Source organism: Centroberyx gerrardi, chromosome 16, assembly GCF_048128805.1.
Source record: "Centroberyx gerrardi isolate f3 chromosome 16, fCenGer3.hap1.cur.20231027, whole genome shotgun sequence".
NCBI lineage: Eukaryota > Metazoa > Chordata > Actinopteri > Beryciformes > Berycidae > Centroberyx > Centroberyx gerrardi.
The window spans coordinates 23,966,865-23,990,142 of record NC_136012.1 but is presented as its reverse complement, the minus strand read 5'-3'; the positions used below and the strand labels follow the sequence as shown (position 1 = coordinate 23,990,142).

General features: G+C 40.0%; 2 protein-coding genes across 2 annotated transcripts in view; both read right to left on the bottom strand.

Annotated features, from left to right (window-relative positions):
- qdpra (quinoid dihydropteridine reductase a) overlaps positions 1–23,278 on the bottom strand; it is a 236,816-nt gene that overhangs the window by 13,222 nt on the left and 200,316 nt on the right. The window lies entirely within an intron of this gene.
- prom1a (prominin 1a) overlaps positions 1–23,278 on the bottom strand; it is an 80,993-nt gene that overhangs the window by 11,757 nt on the left and 45,958 nt on the right. The window contains exons 5-16 of the mRNA XM_071900246.2: positions 12,892–13,012; positions 12,321–12,384; positions 11,771–11,860; positions 11,232–11,255; positions 9,164–9,393; positions 8,367–8,441; positions 7,424–7,487; positions 6,118–6,277; positions 5,087–5,239; positions 4,227–4,350; positions 2,951–3,054; positions 1,764–1,848 (exon numbers count right to left, since the gene is read on the bottom strand). Coding sequence (XP_071756347.2) covers positions 1,764–1,848; positions 2,951–3,054; positions 4,227–4,350; positions 5,087–5,239; positions 6,118–6,277; positions 7,424–7,487; positions 8,367–8,441; positions 9,164–9,393; positions 11,232–11,255; positions 11,771–11,860; positions 12,321–12,384; positions 12,892–13,012 — 1,294 coding nt within the window. The remainder of the gene's footprint in view (positions 1–1,763; positions 1,849–2,950; positions 3,055–4,226; positions 4,351–5,086; positions 5,240–6,117; positions 6,278–7,423; positions 7,488–8,366; positions 8,442–9,163; positions 9,394–11,231; positions 11,256–11,770; positions 11,861–12,320; positions 12,385–12,891; positions 13,013–23,278) is intronic.

Here is a 23,278-nt window from a genome sequence, read left to right as displayed (position 1 = left end):
GTGGTATGGATCCTGTGTGGGATTTCCCCTAACACTGAAAAAATGTCCATCTTATTAAGTTATTTTATCTGGTATTGAGTCTTCAAATCTTAAAACGTTTTTTTAAACTAAACAAAAAAAGAACAAATCTGCCAGTAGGATGAAATCAATGAGCTTGTTCCCAATGCAGTTTTATGTAACTCGGATGAAAAGAGAGGTAGGGGATTTTTAGCAACAGCATGTAGCACAAATGTATTCAGATGGAAAGAACATGGAACAAGATCCAAGAAATCTGTCTTTTCTGAAAGAAAACTGCACACCACATTTGAGTTTTATTACAAAATGCTATGAAACCATTTTGGAAGACAAAACTATTACCGAATGTTCAGCGGTCAGTATTTCGAAAGTAACAGATCTTTTCATCAAATATCTTACTATTTTGTAAAGGTGTTAAGTTAAATAATATTTCAATAATACCCATAGTGAGTTTTACACACTATGTTTTACTTTCAGGACAAATCATTTTGTCAGGTAGGCCTATAGGGTAACACAACGTTTAATAGGTTTATAACTCATTTTGGAAAGTCTTCAAGCATCTGCAGGGGTGAAATGAAGACTAATGACCAATGTGTTAAACACACACTAAAATATTCAGCGTGGGACATATCAGCTGCTAGCTAAAACTTGCCAAGATAACCTTGCCAACTGGCAGGCTAGCACTAAATGCCTTTGGTAGATAGATATGGCTGGCTTGGGGTCCAGAAAAAGAAAACAGTGTAATGTCTCAGGCATGAGCTGAGGTAAGGGCCGAGGAATGCTAATGCTATCGTCCGGCAGCGCAATCTTTGTTTTGGCAGCGAGGAACTCATTTAGGTCATGCTAATGAAGCGCTGGAGCCAAGGATGGAGAATGTTGGACGACACGGCTAGCTTACAGAACTAGCTTACAGAGCTAGCTTAAAGAGCTAACGTACAGAGCTAGCTTAAAGCGCTAGCTTACTGAGTGTCTATTGCAATTAATCAAGCTTGTATTTCAGCTTTTAAGTGAACTTCATATTCAGCACTGGTTTAACTCCAGTGCTGTTTATATTATCTGTGTATTTGGAATACATACAACAGTACAACAGTACCTACTTTTAAACGATTTAACTCATGTTTTGAACTATTCTGCAGTTAAATGTGATGCTACATTATAGGGTGTGCACGTCATAGTATGCACTTCATCCAGACATGTACATTATATTATATGCACTTTATAGTATGTACTTTATCTTGATATGTCACTGTCACCTGAGAGTTGTTGACTGACAACAAAGCACTGAAACTGTGAAACTGTATTATTACTGCATTATTATTATTTTATTTGAATAGGTGATTCCACTTTTACCATGTGATATTATTGTGAACTGTAATTGTTTTTATGCTGCAAAACAAATTGCCTCAAGGACATTAAAGTTTTCTATTCTGTTCTATTCTATTCTATTCCAACCGCTAAAAAATTATTACTAACACAAAACTCAAACCAATTTGTACTATTTAAACAACAGGTGGTAACTTATGTCCTTGATTGATCAAATGGCAGCATCTTTATATCCTGAACCCTCTATATTTTTAAACGTTTGAATGATGAACTTTGAGTGATTTTCCAAAATGGATTTAGAGCATTTTGGAGTAAAACTTTTCATGCCAGGTGAATTGAGTTGTCTTGTTAAAATCATGTAGCAGTTACATTCCACTATCAGGCGAAGGAATAAATCAATGATGGTGTGTGTCCAGTTTACTGACCACTGTGGTGTTGAGGAAAGAGGAGATGTTGAAGATCTTGTCCAGGCGCATGGCCGAGTAGATGCCTTTGTTCTCTTTGCAGTTACTGAGAAAGACACACACCCACAGAGAGAGAGAGAGAGAGAGAGAGAGAGAGAGAGAGAGAGAGAGAGAGAGAGAGAGAGAGAAATGTCATCTTGTAAGTTGCAGTGAAAATGTCTGCTGCCACCAAGTGAAAACAACTGGAAACACATGAAACACTCACATGTTCCCTGATATGAAAGACTGGAATATTTCCTAATATGTAAAAGATAAATATTCCATAATAGCACTTAAACTCCTACTGCATACCATGTAGACTACTGTAATGTATACATCATTGTCACTGCTTGCTTTTTAATGGGGCAGGACTTGCTAAAGCAACGCGACTCTATTAGGGAATATAATGGCGGAGGGTTTGCCATCCCAGCTATCGAGGCCATGCAGCCTCTTACTGGAGGGAGATGATGAAAGACGATGAAATCAGAAGAAAGAGAAAGAGACTGAAGGAAAAAGGATCACAGACAGCGTGGAAAAATAATGCTAATTAGCTACTCAAGGTTAATAACATTCTTTCTCATTTGCATCTCCATCCATGGAAATAAAATATTATTATATTGGCCTGAACCCATGCCTCCGCCAAAACAAAACAAAAAATGTTGGCAAAATATGAATGACTGCAGGGTCCAGTAATTCTACAGATCACTTCTCTTGCTGCAAAATTCTTCCAATTTTGTTCTTTCTTTCTTCCTTTCTTCTTCTTCTTTCTTTCATTCTTTTCCAATTTTTTTGACAGGAAATTAAGATTTTCATTCCAAAATTAGATGAAAAAACATGACACCCACTCTCCCATATTGACTGCTGGCATGCACATTATGGGTTAGTAAGTAGGAGTCATCTTAAGACATTTGCTTATAAAATAGCACATTTTTTGAGCACTGAATCATATTCCCTGATGAATTGCAGGTAGCACATTTTTTTCCAAAATGGATATATAGTGTTTTGGAATGAAACCCATCAAATATAAATGTGTAACGTAGAGATCAGTAAGTGTAAAATGTAGAGTTGGCAGTGAGGAGAAGCAGCACAGCACAGCTCCTAATAGCTGGCAGGGATAAGAGCGTCAGCTAAACACCTAAAATGTAAACAGAGAGCAGCGTCAGTTTTACCTGTACAGGCTCTCTACAGTCAGCTCCAGCTCCGAGTCGTTGTACATGTATCCAGGGATGAAGTTCCTCCACTCTGGGTTGACCAGGTGTGGCGTGTCCAGAACCTGCCGAGCCGCAGAGCCACAAAACAGACGTGTGATCAATCATTTTCCGGAGAAAAGAAGAAGAGGCGGAGTTATGATATCAATCAGTGAACTAAATAAACTTGACACTGGAGAGCAGAATTAAATAATTCAAAGTAAAGGACAATTCAAGAACAATCCAAAGACCCAAACAGAGTGTTATGCATGCTTTGGTTTCCCCTGTAGCCTATATATGTGTATATGTGTGTCCTCATAGTTTTTCATATAAGGGGGGAAGAACATTTAATGCTATTTGTTTTGCTAACATCATCTGCAATGAATAAAAATAACTGTTTCACTGAAGTGTAGCTGTTTAAGTGTGAAGCAGGGTGTTGCTGAAAAAGAGCATGCTCAGTCAACCTTCCCTGCATTCATAATGGTTGAAAAAATCATAGCTAATGTTTTGTTATATTCCACTTAATATCCTGTTGCTGTCTTTGCTATTTACAGAAGAGTGGCCAGTTCACTCCCCTTATTAACTTTCCTTTATTGAGACAGAAGGAAAGCTGAGAGGGACACACAGTAAGCTCGACACAGGAGAGAATACTGCGAAAATATCCATTTTAACAAGTCATTTAATCTAGTGTTGAGTCTTATTTTTCTTAAAATAAGTGAAAAGAGATAATTTAAGATAATTTCACTTGTTGCCAATGCAAATCAACAAACAAATCAAGACATTTGTTGAATCAATAACAATTTTCTTGATACTGGGGAAGTGTTATCTGCCTTGTTTCAAGATATTGATACTTGTTTGTGAAGTAAAGTCAAGTGAAACTGCACTGGAAATAATCAGAATTATTTCACCCCATTGGCACAATGTTTCACCTGTTTTAAAAATAAAATTATAAATAGCACAGAGGAGGAACGCTGTCTTGGAAAGGTGCTCCGCTGGGGGTTTGGGTTTATGAACATTATAGACAAAAGAAAAAAAAAGTCCAAGGCACCTCTTGGAAAAAAAGTATTTATGTAATGGCTAACATCAAAAAAGAAAAAGCACCAACGTATTGCAGCTGAATATGAAACTAAATGACTTGCTGAGATGTATTTTTTGCAGTGAAGGCTCTGGTGGGGATTCATCCTAAGCTAGTAGCCTTATTAGCTATGTGTGATTTCGGGGTCTTAAGCACTGCAGCATCTCTGACTCCATGACTTGCCTGGAAGAGCTGTTTGGTGTGGAAGGGCTCACAAACCAGCTTCTCTGCATTTCCTCCAGCCAGAAAGATGGTGGTCACCAGTCCCATCAGCACCCAGGAGAAGATGAAGCTAAAACCGACGCCGCTGTGGAGAGGAACAGAAGGACCCTAAGGTGCAGCTGTAGTAGTAGTCGGTGTAGGAGGTGTAGCAGTAGCGGAAGGGGTAGTAGTGGGGACGGTCTACAGTTGCTCACTGTACTGTATCACTGTAACTGGGGTAAAAGTGTCGGCTAAATGCCCAAAATGTAAAATGTTATGTAAAAGAGTGGAGAAGTAGTAGGAGTAGAAGTAGTAGGAGTTGTGGTAGTAGTTGTGGTAAGTGGAGGAGAAGGAGGTAGAGGAATACTAGTCCAGTAATCAGACGTTTTATTGGCCAAGTAAGTTAGCACATGTAAGGAATTTGACTTGGTGGGTCGCCCGCATAGGTCACATTAGACACAACACAGCACAAGATGATAAAAGTAGTAGAGAAAAATACATTTTTTTAAATTTAGAGGTCTTTTAGAGGTAGTATGTAAAAAGTGTCGTAGTATTAATAGCAGTAGTGGTAGCAATAGCAGAAGTAGTAGTAGTTATAATAGGAGGAGGAGTACTAGAGTAGTAGTACTAGAAGCAGTAGTACTAATAGTAGTATCATTTGGTTTGCTTTAGATCTGGTGAGTTTAAAAATTAAAATTTTAACTTTAATTCAAACTGCATTGATAAAACATTCAATTTTAACAATTCCATCATCAATTGGAAAGAAGAACCCTTGTTATGGCAACAGTTTTTCAGTTTTATATTTTGAAGCCGACAGCCTGTGACGTGGACAGCGGACTCACGCCATGAGCAGCGTCCCCCCGGTGTTGGAGATGCAGCCGCGTGTCGTGGGTGAGGCGTGCTTGTCGTATCCCAAGGTGCCGCACAGCAGGCCCAGGAAGTTGAAGGCCAGGACCAGGACCACCATGCAGCACAGAGCGATACAGCCGATCCACCTGTAAGGAGCGGGCAGAGCCAAACAGTCAGCGGCAAAAAGGAAGTCAATAGAGAAGGGCAACAGGTCCGATCCCCGCCACCGCCAACGTGTCCGTCAGCAGCCGTCCGTCCTGTCGAAGTGTCCTACCTGCTCACTCATTCACTTATGTCTGTGGCTGTTCTCCTTTGCCTAAAATGGCATTTCTGAGGCGGTGCCATTATGTTAATTCATGATAATTAATGTCCCTAGAAGCTGCTTCCCATTTACAAGTTATTGGGAATTCATCAACATACATAATGGGAATACGACTGATAACAGATGCTTACGAACGTTTGATGAATGCGCCATAAGTTTTTATTTTACGCAGAAATGTTCGCACTAATATACGACCTTACTGATAAATGAGACCCAGCAAGAACAGCAGCTAAACTAAAACATAAATGCAATCCCCAGCCGCTAATACGGCTCATATATCATCTTCTGTTTCCCTCTATAGCACTTGCACTCCTAAAAATATTGTATAAATAGTAGGAATGTGCCATAAATCCACTATACTGATACCAACTACTAATGTACACTTTCATTTTAGCTCATAAAAGTAAGAGAGAGAAGAGGAAAGTTCAGACTGTAGCAGGAAACTAAAGGTCACACATCTCTCCCAAATTGTGAACAATAATGATAAATTTTAAGTCAGACTTGGTGTGTAGACAATACTCACATCACAGTACATTATTTACATGATCTAATTTCCTCATTGATGCCCATGTATTTTTTTTTAAAATGACAAAATGTTTTTTGTTAAGAGGTTTCAAGAGCCCAAAGGTCATGAAACTCTCTCAACAGATAAATGACCCTGACAAATTTCGGTGCAGTTAGTATAGTAGGACGTCAGTTTACCTGTAGAAGTCCATCTGGTCGATTTCTGGGTAGTAGTCCTCGATCTTGGCGTGGGTGTGGCTGATGAAGATGGTGAAGTTGGCCAGGCAGCTCTGCACCGGGAACGCCTTGGCAAAGCTGCTGATGTTACTGCCGATGCCGTCCACCAAACCCCGAACACCTGAGACACAGAGAGAGAGAGAGAGAGAGAGAGAGAGAGAGAGAGACAGAGAGAGAGAGAGGGAGAGAGAGAGAGAGAGAGAGAGAGAGAAAGACTTTTAATTTTGATGGCTCTTTCAATGAAACATCTCACGCAAAAAACGGATGAAAAATACCTAAAACTACTTTAAAGCTGCACTAGGTAACTTCACACACTGGCAGCCCCAAATGACAACAAGAGGTAACTATCTGAAAAATTTGAATTTCATTACCCAGAAATCATCAGTAAGATGCATAATGTTCACTAATCACCAATCTGTGATCACTTAAATTCACTTCACAATGAAATGAAATGGCATTTTGAGAGCATCTTGCTTCCTTAATTTGATGTGTTTTCTGTTGAAATAGGATGTTGGGGCGGGACATAATGCGTGGAGGGATCATTCAAAAGTGTAAACCAATGGGATATCAGTTAGGGAGAGACAGGCAGTTTTATTTGATGGATGGAGCGGGGGGGAAGGAGTCGCAGGACTGTGATTTGACATTTGTTGTTCAATATATGTATATGATGGCATAGAAACACAACAACAGCTTTAACAGCTTTTTGTTGGCATAAATTGATATTGTGTGATATTGTCTGTGTTTTTGTAATATGTGGTAATGTTTCTTTGATGTTTTTGGAGTATTGCAACTGCTTGCTGTGAACTGAATTGCCCCATTGGGGACAATAAAGATTTCTAATCTACTCTACTCCAACAAGGTAAAAAAAAAAAAGTATTTTTTTATTTCATTGTGACTTTAATACCAAAGGTATTAAAATCCACTTTGTGATTTAGGCTGGTAAGATGGATATATTTTTACACAAAAATCTTGCCTAGTGCAGCTTTAAACTTAAAAATCACTAACTCAAACTCTTACTCAAATCCACATGACAGAGGGAGAAAGGAAAGACAGACAGAAAGAGGAAGAGCGAGTGAGGAAGTGGATGAGTGGGGATGGATGTCAACAGCAAAGGGCAAGGAGAGTGATAAATCCCAGTGATTCATACTGTAATCCAACAGTGTGTCAACACATATAAGAGGAGTTATTAGATTAACAGAGAGTGGAATTATTTGTGTTTGCCTTCAGGAAAAAAAAAAAGGTTTTAGGAGTGTAAAATATCTCTTACCCTCCACAACTCCTCTGGTCTGTTCTGCCACCATGTGTGGGGTGTCATTCAGAGAGGAGTAGCCCTGTGACAGGAGAAGAAGGACAGGGTGTTAGGACATGGGATGTACTGTAATCAAACTGTGCATAGAATAGAATAGAATAGAATAGAATAGAATAGAATAGAATAGAATACTGTGCAATCAGGGTGGAAAATTAACCTCAATTTAGGCCAGTTTATCTACTTTACCAGTTACTGTATTTTGGTCGGTAACCAACCATCATTTGGAGGTTGTTTTCTAAAAAAAAAATCAGTTGGCTAGTAAAGTAGTGAAAGTGACTAGTCGATTGTAGCAGCCACTGTGGACACTAGTGGACAGAGGTTAAAGGAAAATTTTTCTTGCATTTCTGCATGCATTTCTGCTTCCATTTTGTTATTCGCTGCTGTATTTTCTTATTTTCGATTTTTCATATAGAGATTTTTGCAGAGAGATTTTTTACCAATTTCTAATAAATTTCTAATAATTATAATATTTTATAATGCAATGCAGCCACAAGATATGTTGCGTTTTGAGTTTGAGTACGTTTTGAGCGCGACTCTCACTTTTTCTCAACTGGAAAAACGCTGTCATGCTCTTACTTTTCTATCGCTATCACTCTCTCCTCCTACATGTATAACCCACAGCTGAAATGCAACAAGTTCACGCCTGTTCTCTCTGGGTTGTCGAAAGGCATTCTGGGTAATGCAGGAAATCACTAACTTAAGTAGAAGGAGACGAGGCAGGTTGAGGGAAAGCGAGTACACAAATTGTAACACTGAATTGCAAAATAACTCCTGGAATGTATTGACCATCACAGATTGATGATATCTAACAGTGTAAAAGGATCAACAGGTGGATTTTTCCTTTAATGCACAGTGACAGGAGGTGACAACAACTACAGTTTAGGTGCAGAGCCTCACTCACCCTCTGGACGATGCTGCTCAGGTCCGTTTTCAGTACATTGTTCACGCTTTGCAGCTGAGCGTTCACCTTGGGTAGCTGAAACACATTACAGACAATGAGACACTGATCAATACACACAGTGATGGATGGTCAATCAATGATGATCAATCAATGAGCGATTAGGTTTACATTTGTAGCTATTGTGCATGGTCACCTTCCTGCATTAATCCTGCATCTATCCTTCATCAAGCACTGCTGCAGAAAATGTCTTTCTTGAGGGTTAGAGTTATAGAGTAGAACCAAATTAGTGTATTTGATATATAGTATATTTGATGGGAGGGGCGGAGGGGCGGGATTGTTTAAAAATTTGTATTAATTTATTCATTTTTGGCATTTATTGTTCAACATGTGTATATTCTGTCATGGACAATTAGCTAGCAAGGTGAAAAAGTCATTTTTCATTTCATTGTGACTTTAATACCAAAGGATACCAAAGGGACAAGAGAGGCAGAAGATCTAACAATGTTAACATGAGAGAGAGAGAGAGAGAGAGAGAGAGAGAGAATGAAGGAGAGAGAGAGAATGAAGGAGAGAGAGAATGAAAGAGAGAGAGTGACTTTAACCTAACCTTAACCAAACGTTTGACGTGCCAAACACATGAAAGCAGCGTGTCCAGTTTGTGCTATTTACACATAATTCTTTCATGGTGGAGGAACATAATCTTCACATTATTCGTGTCCACCACATGTAATCTACATTTCAGAGTTCATACTCATTTCACAAATCGTTTGAGACTGCGTTGGTGTACAGTTCTGTACCCGTGTGAAGTTGGCGCTGATCTGCAGCTGGGCCAGAGACTGGCGGATGTTGCGGCACAGCTGGGCGGAGGTGGCGTCGGACTCCTCGTCCCGGCAGCCCGGGTCGTTCAGGGTGCGGTTCATACTGGTCCGCACTAGGCTCAGGTTGAAGTTGAGTTTCCCTGTTCCGTCCTGCAGGACCTCCAGAGACACACTGACGTTCTCCAGAGCCTCCTTGGTTTCGCGCATGGCTGCAAGAAACCACAGATGAGGTGGAGAAAGAGGATGCGGACGGGACTGCTGTTAGGAGAAGATAACCAGGACATTAAGGAAAAAATACCCATCATAACATGTAATTTAATGTCTTAAAAACATATTTTTCCAAAAAACAAGTGAAAAGTCAAGTCACTGCTGATACCACTGGAGTGAAATACCTTAAAACGACATTGGAAACAAGTAAACTTACCTCACTAGTAGATTTCTACACTTATTTAAAAAAAAGAAAAAGATTTTAAGGTCGAATGCAATGTAAATTACTTGTTAAGATGGATATTTTTGCCATGAGCCCCAGACTGCCAAGCTCTGGTTGCAAAATGGCCCATACGCAATGCTGAATATTTTACATAAATCATAAAGTGATATAATTAGTAGTGAGAGGTTGTGTGCTGGGACATTGGATTATTCTGATAGGATGTAGATACGCATGCATAGTTACAGTCAGGGCAGAAAACTAACTTTTTTCAAAAAATCACCAGCCACTTTCTTTATTTTACCAGCCAAGTAGATATTTATGATATAATAGCACTGCCAAATATGGGTTGTGAAAGCGCTTGACCACAACCAAAATTTACCAGTGGCTGGCGTTAATTTGCTACCCTGCTTACAGTATGGACACACACACAGAAGAGGAAAGTCAGTAAAATGTAATTGGCTTATTCTTGTAAAAAAAACAAAAAAACACAGACTTACTGTAGGGACAAGATAGTACACACACATTAAGAACACAAACGGTAATTGTCATAACTACAAAACACAGTCATAACTGCTGTCAACCAGTCATGCATTCACTCATATGACACACACACACACACACATACACACACACATCAATGCACTTCACTTATCGACAATTCAGCATGATGATATTTGACATCTGAGCTACAGGAGACCTCTGTCTCATCTACTATTGTGCTACAGGTTTCTAAATCCTACAGTATGTGGTCAACCGTTTACAGCCCACCAGCTTGTTGTAACACATGAACCAAATCAAACTTTCACAGTCCATTTTCACACTGAAATGCTTCATTCGTTCGACGTGGGACAGGTCACACACTCACACACACATACGTATTTTGGCTCACTTCACAGTAGGGTAACACACTTGGAGTAGAAGGAGGGGAGACGTCCGGGTGCAGGCTGATTCCAGTGTTGGGATTTTGTCAAGATCTGGTGATGCCATAAACTTAAAACTGCACTAGGCAAGATTTTTATGTAAAAATGTAAAAAACACACAAAAAAAAGTCTTATCGATTTAAACACCAAATTGGGGCTGCAACAAAGAGCGTCCCATCCCCTTAATATTTGCCTTATTTGCCCAAATTAATATCTGGTGTCCGGTATGCTCACTTTTCGGCGCACAGGAAGTGACGATTTAAAAATTCAGAACAAACAAGCGAAATGCAAAACTTTATCCTACAGAGCAGCAAGCGATCGTTCTGTCCAGATAAAGCTGGACTCAGCTGCTGTGAAAAGATTTTCTTCACTACCTCCACTAGACACTATGAAGAAGAAATTTAGGCCAAGGAGCGTGCTCTTTACTGATGTGACGTTACATGATTTCTGGGTAGTGAAGTCCTTCAAACTTTCAAAAATTCAAATCTCCCGTTGCCACCAGGGGCCGCCAAAGTGCAAAATTGCCTAGTGCAGGTTTAATGTTGCCTGTTGTTCGTTAAAATGGCACTCAGGGCTCTGATAGGTCCAAAGGCTCAAGGAAAATCACAAGGGAACCAATCACAGGAGAAACACCAGTGTCAAAGTTCACAAGGTAAAGGGGTCAAGGGGTCGCAGGTCATTGTCTAGTTACTGTTACCTTTCAGGGCCCTCTCGATTTTCACTTTACCACAAAGCATAAGAAAGAAAGATTGGAAAAAAATTGAAGATTTCTGCAAAGCTCCTAGAACTTCAATTAACCACAATTCACAGCTTTTAATGCTCCACTAAAATTAACAAACTACTGAAATTAGAGTCAATCTACCTAATCTACTTGCATCTTCAACTGCAAAAACATTCCATCTTAACAAGTGATTTAGCCTCGATCTGAATCTTAAAATCTTATTCTGCTAAAAATCTGCTAATTTCTCTTAATTAATAACTAATTCATAACTTAATTGCACTTGTTTCCAGTGCAGTTTGACTTGCTTCAAGCATTTTTCTGAAACAAGTTACAATATCTTTAAGTAAGTCTGTTCCTTCCACTCGTATCAAGTTAATGTCACTCAACTTGTTAAGATGCATATTTTTTGCAGTGTAGCCGTACAGCCTGGACTCACTAACTTCCAGTCTACAGTAGACTAACAGCATGGAAGTGTATGGTAAATGACAGAGCAAGTAACAACTAAGTGGAAGTACCTCCAGCCATATTGAGCGCACTGTCCAGGGCGGGATGCACCTCCTTATCCAACTGCTCATGTATCCTTCCGCCCAGTAACGGACCTATATCTGTGGAGGACACAGCATCACAGCAACAGACAAAAAAAATCAGTAAGAGATAGAAAAATTGTCAAAATAAACAAGTAATACTATGTAGAAGTCCCTCTTTTTATTGCATGTTTGCCAAACTACTGCTGCACTTTTTCTCCATCCCCATGTTACAAGGCATAGTTGATAGAGAGACACTTAATTTTGTGTTACAGAAAAGCCTATTAATACTGTTTTTGCTGTCTAACATTCAAGAAGGAATTGTCTGCACTAACACAGGACAGAAGCAGCATGAATGCACAGGGGGATTTCTATCTGCAGCTATCCAGACCTAGTTATGTCACAAATGTGTTGTTGAAACAAGTCGAGGAAAGTGGACACAGTGAATTCAGATAATAAGCATAATACATGACCAAGAGCTCAATGAATCGTTTCTGTCCACATAATTTACTATCAGAGACACGAGAGAAGGTCTACTTACTATCTAGGTCATAGATGACTTTGTTCTTGGCTGTGGCATATTGGGATATTAGGTAATCAATTTGCTGAAAACAAGAAACAGAGCAGAGAAGAGCAAAGTTTCACAAATAGAAACGAATGAAAATGGGTTTATTAGTCTTGTCATAGACACACAAAAACTCACAGATATAAAAACACAATTAAAAAGATATGGAGAAAAATATATAGCCTAACTCTGGAAACTGACTAATTCACATGTTGGCGTATTTAAAGAGAAATGTTAACCTATTAAAGTGATAATCCATGACATTTTCAAAGAAATAAATGTCTGGCAGCAGCAACAGCTGTTTGTTTGGAATAAATAGATGAACAAATAGCTTGTAGAAACACAATTTCGAGATTACGTTTTCCATACATACTCTTATGGTTTATATCTGGTCAAAAGGAAATGAAAGAAATGATAAAATACAAAATACGTCTCCATAAACAACCAATGTTAAATTTGCTCGCATGCTTTTGTCAGAACAGAAAGACCAAAGCGACGTAAAGCAAAGCGCTTGGTCTGCATGTACTGTAAGAAAACTCTGCCGTACCATCGGTGTGTCGTTAGCGAAGGTGTGCATGTCCCTCATGTTGCTGTTGACCAGTCTCCGTATGTTCTTCACCTGAGAACTCAGGTTCTGGTTGGCAGCGTACGCACACAGCACTCCGATCCTGCACACAAACAACAAACAACACAGACTACATTATTCACCACATTCTCACCCCATGAGCATCCTGAAGAAAATGCCAGAAGAAAAGTCTTTCCCAACACGTTGTTTAATCATGCAGTCAGTCTTAAAATCGTATCTTTTCTCATCCTGCATTGTTTCATTTCTTGTTTTTTATATTGCTTGTTGTCTTATTTAACTAAACAAAACTGAAATTTAAATCAAGCGAAAAAATTTGTCGAAAAATAACTTGCTTCCAGTGCAGTTTCATTTCTTTATATACTTTTCTTAAATCAAGTAAAAAAAATCAGACTAAAAATACCTTGTTTCATTTGTTAATAGAATTTATTTTCTTGAGTCAAATCATATTTTCAGATTTATATATTCAGATTTCTCCACTTATTGCAGGCACAGGGTCTCAGTATATGGACATATTGGCTGTTGTGGATATTAAACCTGTGACTTTTTGGTTACTGGACAGTCTCCCTGTGGCACTAAGTGACCCTGCTGCCCCGACACATCAGCCAACACAGTGTAGTGTAGCTGAGGTGTGTGAGAGAGGAGTAACAACATATGATGACCAGCAGGGGTCAGTATATACTACCACATTTACATTTTCTAAAAGAGAGAGCATCAGTAGAACAAGAGACAATCACACCAACACAGACACCTGTTCATCATCCATGCCTTTCACATGATGGTTTTCACTGCAACCACAATCTCCACAGTCTCTATCTTCTACTTCAAATTGCTGATGAAAACACATTTTCAACATGTCAGTCAAGTAAATTTCTAAGAGAGAGGAATGCAATACATTAAAGCCAACAGGTGCTGTAGTTAGACAGGCTCATATGAAGTGTGCCATAAATCCACCGCTTGAAAAAATTGACACCTGACACCAAAATGATAAATACCACAAAATTATATATATTTTTTAAACAAATGGTAGGTAGTTTAAGTCCTTGACTGACAAAATGATGACACTTTCACATCCTGTATCCTCTGTGTTTTCGACTTGCATACTTGGTGATAAACAAAATGAGATATGAAGAAATTCTGGAAATGAACTCTTGGCAGCAAATGCAGGTGTATCGAAGCTCTGAGGCCCTATCTGTGTAATCTGAGGTCCCTGGGTTGTAAACACATTCAAATTAAATGCGAAAACACGGAATTGCATAATGTAGACCATTAAAGTGAGTCTCTTCCACACTTCAAACGGACCTGAGTAGCTTGGTACACGGCTTAATTAGCTTGAGCAACATCAAGGGAAAGCCAGCCCATAATATTAAGCTGTTTCCATGACTCACTCTCATCCCAGCTGAATTTTCAGCTCAGCACCTCGCAGCCAGCACTAAGTGTTGTGTGTGTGTGTGTGTGTGTATGCATACGTGTGTGTGTGTGTGTGTGTGTGAGCGTGTGTTTATTGCTCCATGTGTGCATATGCATATGAGCACAGTTGGGGGTCTTGCAACTTGAGAACAGATGGTCGAAAACTTTAAAACAGACTGAATGTAAAAAACAAAAACAAAAAAAAAAACAGCTCTACTATGGAGGGTGAAGTATGAAATCATTCTGTACAGTTGTATAACACGGTGAATCTCATTTATGGGAATGCTAAGTGGAATAAGCAGCTTTATGAATGATGTAAGATGATGCGCAGAAAGGAATAACAATAGGAGTGACTCAGAAAGAAGCCGCTGGGCGAGCTCAGATCAATGGAGATGAATCAGAGTGTTGTGATTCACTGTATAATAAGATAGAAGTCTCTGTACTGTATGCAGGCCTGTGTTTGTGTGTGTGTTTGTGTATGTATGTGTATGAGTTTGTGAGTGCAAATTAAGGTTATGGTTCATTCCTAGGGTTATGTCCTAAAGCAATAAAGAAGAAAGTGGTGTGTGCGTGCGTGTGTGTGAAGCTCTTCTTTACTGTCCTGTAGGGGATCAGCTGTAGCCATTGTTTAAATCCCTCTATTAATCCAATCTAATCTAACCTGCATTAGCACTGCAGGCATTTCTTTCATGAATATTCTGCAGTACAGTCTGTATATACAGTGAATGTGCAAAATATTAGGGACACTGATGAGGTGAATCCAGGTAAAAGCCATTATCCCTTATTGATTTCCCGTATTAAATCTATACAAATCACAAAGGAGGAGACATAAAAAGTAGATAAAGAGAAGCAGACGAGTTTAAAGCTTTGAGACAGTTGAGATGTGGATTGTGCAACTCAATATCAGGAAGATGTCCCTATGGTTTTGTGCATTCAGTGTAGACTATAACACAGTAGACAATATTGTGGCACAAGATTCGAATGTCTCCCAACTCACTAGTCACCATTCTTTTTTAACTTCTCATAGGGGAAAAGAGAGAGTGAAACTTGATTTTTCCAAACACTTGCTCCTGGGGATGGAGCCACAGCAGTATTTCAGTAAGCATCTAAAAATTGGGACTTGTCTACATCTGTAGTTGATGAGCAGTGCTGGGGTCGTTACTGGAAAAAAGTAATACAATACACATTACTCTTTTCTTAAAAGCAATGAATTACTTTAGTTATTTCTAGCTGAGAAAAGTAATTAGCTACACTACTCATTACTTTTCCGTTACACCCTATATCGATTGTGCTCGTCTTACTTGCATTCATTGGACTGATAAATATCGTAGAGCTAAGCCCATTTTCCAGCAAAGGTATCTAAATAATGACAGACACTAAATCTTTCTTTTAAGGTTTCTAATAAAGATAGAGCCTATTACATTCTGACTTTCTGAGTCATATTTACCACTTGTCGTTCTTGTGCGCTCTACTGTAATTCTGATATTTCCGTCATGACTTGAAGGCATCATAAGACGAGGGGAATGTTTCAATAGATATTACGCCAATAAAGAGGCTAAAGAATTTAACGCAAGTAATGACCGATCTGTTAGATCAGTAACTGTAATGTGGTTACTGAAATTGGAACAGTAATGCCTTACTTTAATGTGAATACAGTAATTACTTTGTAATGCGTTACTCCCCAGCACTGTTGGTGAGTGAGGGTTTGGTCCTATAATGTCTTATAATGAGTATGAAGGTATTCCTGTGTACGAGGCTGTAGTACTCAAGTCTGGTCTTGGTCTTGAGTCCGGTCTTTAACACTTTTCTGGTGTCTTGGACTTTTCTCAGTCTCATGCCTGTTTTGCGACTGATATTTTTTATTGGGAATTTTCATGAGCTACAAAAAGACCTACAAAAAGAACACAATATACAACAGAAAATATACAATAAACACAAAACAAATCAGAATATGACCAATGCACATAGAGCATAATATAACAGGACATATACAGTATCTCGTGTCTATTTTGACTCGGACCCGTCTCGGTCTCGGACACTATCGGACGTTGACTCGAAATTAAACTACTCCTCTTTAGGCTGGGGACCCTCTGAAACCACCTGAAGGACCCCTGGGGGTTCCCGGGCCCCACTTTAAGTACCAGTGCTTTACAGGACTCTGCCCTTGAAAGGGAAGGACGGTCCGTCTGTGTGGTATCTGTGCCGGGGTCTGGAGGAATTGTGCTGATGTTTGCCATAAATAGAGAGCAGGTCGGCGGAGTAAACCCTGTCATCCTGCAGGTACAGACTTTATCAAACTAGGCCAAACAACTAGGCTGGGAGACAGTGAAGTGGAGCCATCCAGAACCAGGGGAAGATTCAAAATGGCCACTTCCACAACAAAAGCCTATTGTGAAACTCTTTCTCTGCCCTCTCTGTCTCTCTCTCTCTCTCACACACACACACGCACGCCATACACACTCTCCCTTTCCTTTCTATTTCACATGCAAACACGCACACACACTCCATCTCTTTCACGTACACCCACAAAGGCGCACAAACACACTCTCTCTTTCTCTCTCTCTCACTGCCCCTGTTTCTTTATCTCCCTAGCTCATACTTTGCTCTCTCTTCTTCGGTCTCCCTAGCTTTCTCTCTCATTTGTCTTTCTCTATTCCGTCTTCTCTCCTCTCTCTTTTCATCTCTCGCTACACCTCTCTTTCCTCGATCTCCCTAGCTCAGACTTGTCTCTTTTTTCTCTCCTTCTCATCCCCTCTATCTCTCTCTCACTGCAACTCTCTTTATCTCTCAAACTCACACTTTTCTCTCATCATTTTCCAAGCTCGCTCTCTCTCCTTTTCTTTCTTTCTTCTGTCTCTGTCAGTCTTTCTCTATCTCCCAACTCTCTCTCTGTTCCCCTCACTTTCCCTCCCTCTCTCTTTCTCTCTCTCTCTCTCTATCCACCTCCCTCTCATTTTCTTTGTCTCTCGCCCGCTCCCTCTTCCTGCTGGTGTCCGACAAGGTCAGTGGAATCTGCAGTGGAACAAAGGCTCTTTGAGGAAAACACCGAGCGCTTTCCAGCGAGCTGCGTGGTACACGAGCGTCCACCTTGCTTCAGCAGGAGTGACTGCAGTTTAGGTTTAGTTTAGTATAGTATAGTTTAGTTTAGTTGTTTGAACAGAAGTGAAGTGATGAAACACAGACAGAAGAGAAAAAAATCCACATTTGTGCAGGAATAAAAATGGAGAAACAAACAACAAAACAAGATGAAAAGCAAGGCATGCCACTACTGAATAACAGACTAAATGAGCCTTGCTGTTGAATAAAAAGCATGATGTGTTTTTTCAGGAATGCTTATTTTCTCATTGATGCTGAAGAACTTTTGAAACAAGGCAACAGAAAATATTTTGTCCCCCACTAATGATGCAGTCCCCCTCTGGGCCAATCAGTAACAAATATGTCAACTTGTTTTAACCTGTAATTGTCGCGCCGATCCTTAGGCCAATCAGTGTAATTTTGAAAATGCCAGGACACAGTGGTGAGATGCATCATTCCCCAAGTTTTGTCAAAATCCAATCAATAGTTTTTAAGATATCACAGTGACGGACAAATGAATAAAAGGACCAATCCATATTCTGATCCATATGCCCTAACAGGTTTTTTAAAAGCCACAAAGTCACAAAACTCACTTGACACATAAATAACTATGTAAATATTCAGTTCAAGTAAAAAAAGGAAACCACCCAAACTGCAGATTCATGGGTTTTACATGACAGCAGCGAACAGCTTTGGGACGGGAGGATGAGAAGTTCAGACAGGAAGGCATAAAATGTCACTTTGCACCGACTGTCACACAGAGAAACTGAAGAGTTCCCCTCCAAAATGAGATATCTGCCAATTAAAAAAAACACTGTCACTCTTGAAAATGATTGCTGGCACAAAAGTAGAACTATGGTATAATAATGAAGCTATTAGCCAAACTTAAACTTAATACTTTTGATGATGTAACTATCTTTATCCATGATACATTGAGTAATGAAGTTCAGGTAGCAGTTGCTCTTCAAATGGATGCATAACATTTTAGAATTAAACTGTTCAGTCACAGAAAATGGCCAACTGGTCTGCTGTACTGCACCAATACATTTCACAGTTATCACCGACTCCTGAACTGACCCTCACACTGTGGCTAATGGCTGCATGGCAACATGGCTGCTGAGCGCTTGTTGCTACTGTAAGCATCTCTCTCTTCTTGACCGCAGGGGATGATTCAAACACAGCGGGACCAAGATTTACCTCTAGCAACTCTGAAAAACGGCTCCAATTCCTGTTTGAACGAAAGCCAAATGACACATGAAACTCTCCCTAAGGGCGGAAACCCCACAATAGCACATGAAGAGGAGCATCAAACTAGCGCAGTGCCCCAGAATCTAGGCCACTACTGGGGGCTGGGTGGAGAGTGTTACATGGTCTGGTGGCTCCATAGCTTTTACAAACTCCAACAATGGCCTGCATTCAGCTGGATTGTATTTGCCAGGCTGGGACAGTCGCCCTGCAGCCCCTCCCTGCTTCCACTCTGCTATTCCCTCTTTCCCTCAATAAGAAAACAATAATAATTATGGCAATAATTTTAATATTTCTAACACAAATAGTACTAATAATACTACTACTGATAATACCGATACTACTACTACTGGTGCACTAATAGTGCTGCTAGAAGTACAACACCTGCTACTACATCTCCTCCTACTACTACCACTACTACTACTACTAATAGCCTAATAATAAACCCCTTTTAAAAACTGTTGTAATAGTTGGCAAGATGTAATATAGTGCTGTCCATGAAGTGCTTTTCTTGCTGTGCCAGTTTAAATCCTACAACATGTAAACAAATGAGTCAAACAAGGTATGTACACTACAGTAGATTGAATGCAAATGATTTTGTAATAATTAGACAGTACTAAACAACAACCAAACAAAGTACTGACTGAGGCCATATTAAAAACATCAGTCATTCCCACCGTTGAACATGGGAACTCTGTGGTATTTTCAGGCAGGAATCCAAAGGTCACAAGAAGAGATAGATTACAGCATGGCAGCTTGTTTTGTGTGAGTGTGGGACGACAAAGCATCAGTTCACTATAGGGTCAAATGTACGCACAGTATGTATGAAAAGTGTTGCAGCCTTAGGACACCCACTTCTGAAACAAGAGATGGATCCTGAGAGACGCCTTATTTCCTCAGTACAGCAAAACTTGATTTTAAAATGAATAACTGTTTATGTCAGCAGCCATTGCCAATGAAAATCACAAAAATCTTAGCATGTAAACAGACCACTGTGGCAGCTATTAGACACTTTTTTTATTCAATTTTCAGCCACTGTTTAATCTCGTTAAGCCACTATTTTACTCAATTTAGCCACTCTTTCATTCAATTTAATTCTCTAAGCTATCCCATCCACTGTTATATTCAATTTAGCCACTGCTTATTCATTTAGCCATTTTTTATTCCATTTAACCGCTCCTTTATTCCATGTAGCCACTGCTATATTCCTTTTAGCCACTGTTTTATTGTTTTACAGTTTTGTACATTCCTCTCTTTTCTGAGTCTGCCAGGTCACAGCCATTTCCTATGAAGAATTAAACCAGATAATGAATACTTTAGCTTTCTGGCTCTGGGGCCTTTGCCCTCGGCATGGCCAGCCAGTAAAGAAAGTGTTGTTTTGCTCTGGGTGTTTTGTCACATAAGGACACTGTGTAAGTTTGCGGTCCGTCCTCTCTGTGGACTGGCTGTGGTGGTTTGATGGGAGACAACAGACCATTAAGTCCACAGTAAACAGCCCAGGACTGACATGAATACTAAACTCTGAGCCAAACAGCCTTGCTGGTTGCTGTAGGGCTCGGGGTTGTGGAACAGCAACAGAAGGTCATTGAGATAGGATTTTCAAAATGTTTCCTAAAGTAGCTGTAATTTACCCATAATTTTGTGATTAAACTTCTAAACCTTTCATCCAGGCGGAGGAAGTGGATCAATTGATTTATTCAGCTATTATTCAGCCATTATCTCCAGCTTATAATAATCTTTATAATAACAGCTGGAAGCGCATTTAGCTGAGCTTGGTCAAATGTGACTCTTTCATGGTTGTAGCTAATTACAGCAAATCAACAGATTTCGGGGGCAGCAGCCTAAAGGTTAGAAAAGCTTATAACCGGAAGGTCTCGGGTTTGAATCACTGGCTGGGATTCAATCAGAAAGTAGATGCTTTCCTCCCACAGCAACTGCCATTAAGGTGCACTTTAGCAAGGCACTTAACCACCAAATGTTTCAGTGGGGCGTCTCAGTGTCTACTGGTGGAAGATTGTATAAATTGGAGCAGAACAGGGGCGTAGGAGTATGGAGACTGTCCCACAACTGGAAGGTCCAGGTTCAAAGCCACCCATGACAGCATTATCCACCCTGCTGAAGTGTCCATGAGCAAGACACTGAATCCCTACCAGCTCTTCTGCAGCTAATCCTGACCTTTGACCTGGTTGAGGAGGAAAGCAAAGACAACCTTTTCCTTCCGAGTGTGAAAAAACAGTCAAAGCAAGATGACGCTGAGGAAGAGCCTGAGCACATTTGCTATGCTCAGCAAACCATCCCTGGGTTGATTAAGGTTAAAAAAAAAAATTAACCTTTTGAGCAAATATTAGCAGTGTGATTTAGGAATAAATGTCAACCATTCAAAAGGAAACAATATGTCAAGGAATGACCAGTGTTATATCACTGATGAAGGAATTCAAAGAGCAGCTCATTTACTCAACAAACAGCAACTTCCTAGCAAGTTCTCACACTTTATTAAACCATAAATCACAGAACTAATGCTTTGCATTTAATTATTTAGCTGGCACCCTTACAGAGACTTACAGTGAGCTGGTAGTGGTTCAGTGTCTTGCTCAAGGACACTGTAACAGGACAAATTTCTGTTATGGTTATTTTGGCTGTTATGGGGATCGAACCTGTGACCTCACAGTTACAGGACAAAAACCACCGGCCCAACCTGTCATTTATTAGCCGCTATGAAGTCAGACTCTGCCTCCGCCCAGGCACTCTTCACTGTTAAAAGAATAGTACACCCAAAAATTGGAATTCATGTTTCATTCGTCATTCATTTAAGTGTTTTTTCTTCATACAACTTACCAGGAGTTCGCCAGGCTCACTGCCAGAGAGGCTTTCTTCCAAACAATTGCAGTACAATTACATTTATGGATATTTTTTGCGCCTGGCAAAGTTGTATGAAGAAAAAAAACCTTTGTACTGGCATGAGGATGAGTAGATAATGACCGAATTTTAATTTTTGGGTGAACTATTCCTTTAACTCTAAACATTTTAAGCATTTAAATGTTTTAGCTGACGCTCTTATCCAGAGCGAACAGATAAGGGTTAAATGTCTTGCTCAAGGACACGCCGGCAGTATTGAACCACCTGTTGCAGGGATTGAACCAGTGTCTCTAACCACAAGGACTCAATGATTCAACTGCCTTTTTCCATTTGGGAGTCTCAATCTTCAAGCTAAAACCATTCTTTGGTGTCAATATTGAAAGTCCCTCGTATGCAGTCAAGGTGCTTTAAGGCACTTTAGATAAAAGCGCCACACTGTATGGCAAATGTTTCTCACATGGCCAATATGGCTGAATGGGACCATTCAGGGAATCTACACAGAAATGCAAATAAACAGACAGCTGAGCACAAACATGGAACCGTATGCATACATGATGATTCACCTTATATGTTTGAATAAGGGCTTGTTCACACCAAGCATGTTTGAAGCGTTTCATTCAAACTCTGGAGTGTTTTTACTCTTTTAGTTCAGTCTTGGTCCTCTTTCAAGCGAACTGCGGTGTGGTTTGTTAGGACTAGGGAGCGAGAACGTAATCCGAGCCAACTGCAGGAAATGACCCCAAAACGCAAAGGTTGATGGGTATAAGGACGGATGTTGACAACTGATAGCAGTTACTGATGCCTGGAAAGCCTAGCGAAACTTGGAATCGAGATGAAGTGAAATACCTTCTCAATATATGGGTCGAGGTCAAGGATCACATTCGGAAAAAGTAAACTCCAGCAACACTTACAGTCCTGAAAATATCTTCCCAGTGTTACCTGTCTATTCCATGCATCTTGTTAGAGGGTAAAGTTGTGCCACAGTAGCTTTCCAACCCAGGAGCACATTCCCCAACTCTGTGAAAGTTCTTGACAGCTGAAGTTACAGGAACTGGAGTTGGATTTGTTTTGACTTCTTTCCACCGCCAAATTCTCTAACCTGGCGAGATGACAGGTTACCAGAACTGTCCAATAAATGAGCGACTTGTGAGTCCATGTGACTTTTGCTTACAAGCCCTGGTTCACTTGTAATTGGACAGTGTGAACCTAAATGAACCGAATACAAAAATGCAACAAAGTAAACCTTTCAACTGTGGATAACTTGTGTGATTGCATCCTTTGTTATTGTGTCTGTGTGTGCATGCATGTTCTTGTATGTGTTTACATTATAGGCATCTATATGTTTTTGGCCATGTGTGCAAAACACCTCAGTTAGACATTGATTAATATAGGAAGACAAATCCCAAAGATCTTTGACAGGAGCGAAGAGGACTACTAGCACAGAAACACCAGGGCAGGAAACAAAATGTTTTTGCCCACCGGCTACAATGGCTGGTTCATCCTAAAATTCACCAGCTACTTTCACTATTTTACTAGCCAACTACATTTTTCAGATCAGAATGGAGCCTCCACACAATGGTTGGTTACCTGCCAAAGTGTCTGGTAGAGTGGGCAACCTTACCAGCCAACATTCCCCAACATTTGGCTGGCGGCTTGGTGTTCCTTCCCTGCCATGTTGACCACAAAGGTACAACACAGTGACACAAAGATACAAAAGTCATCTCTACCTGCAGTACAAATGCTGCTATTTCTGGACTATAAATCC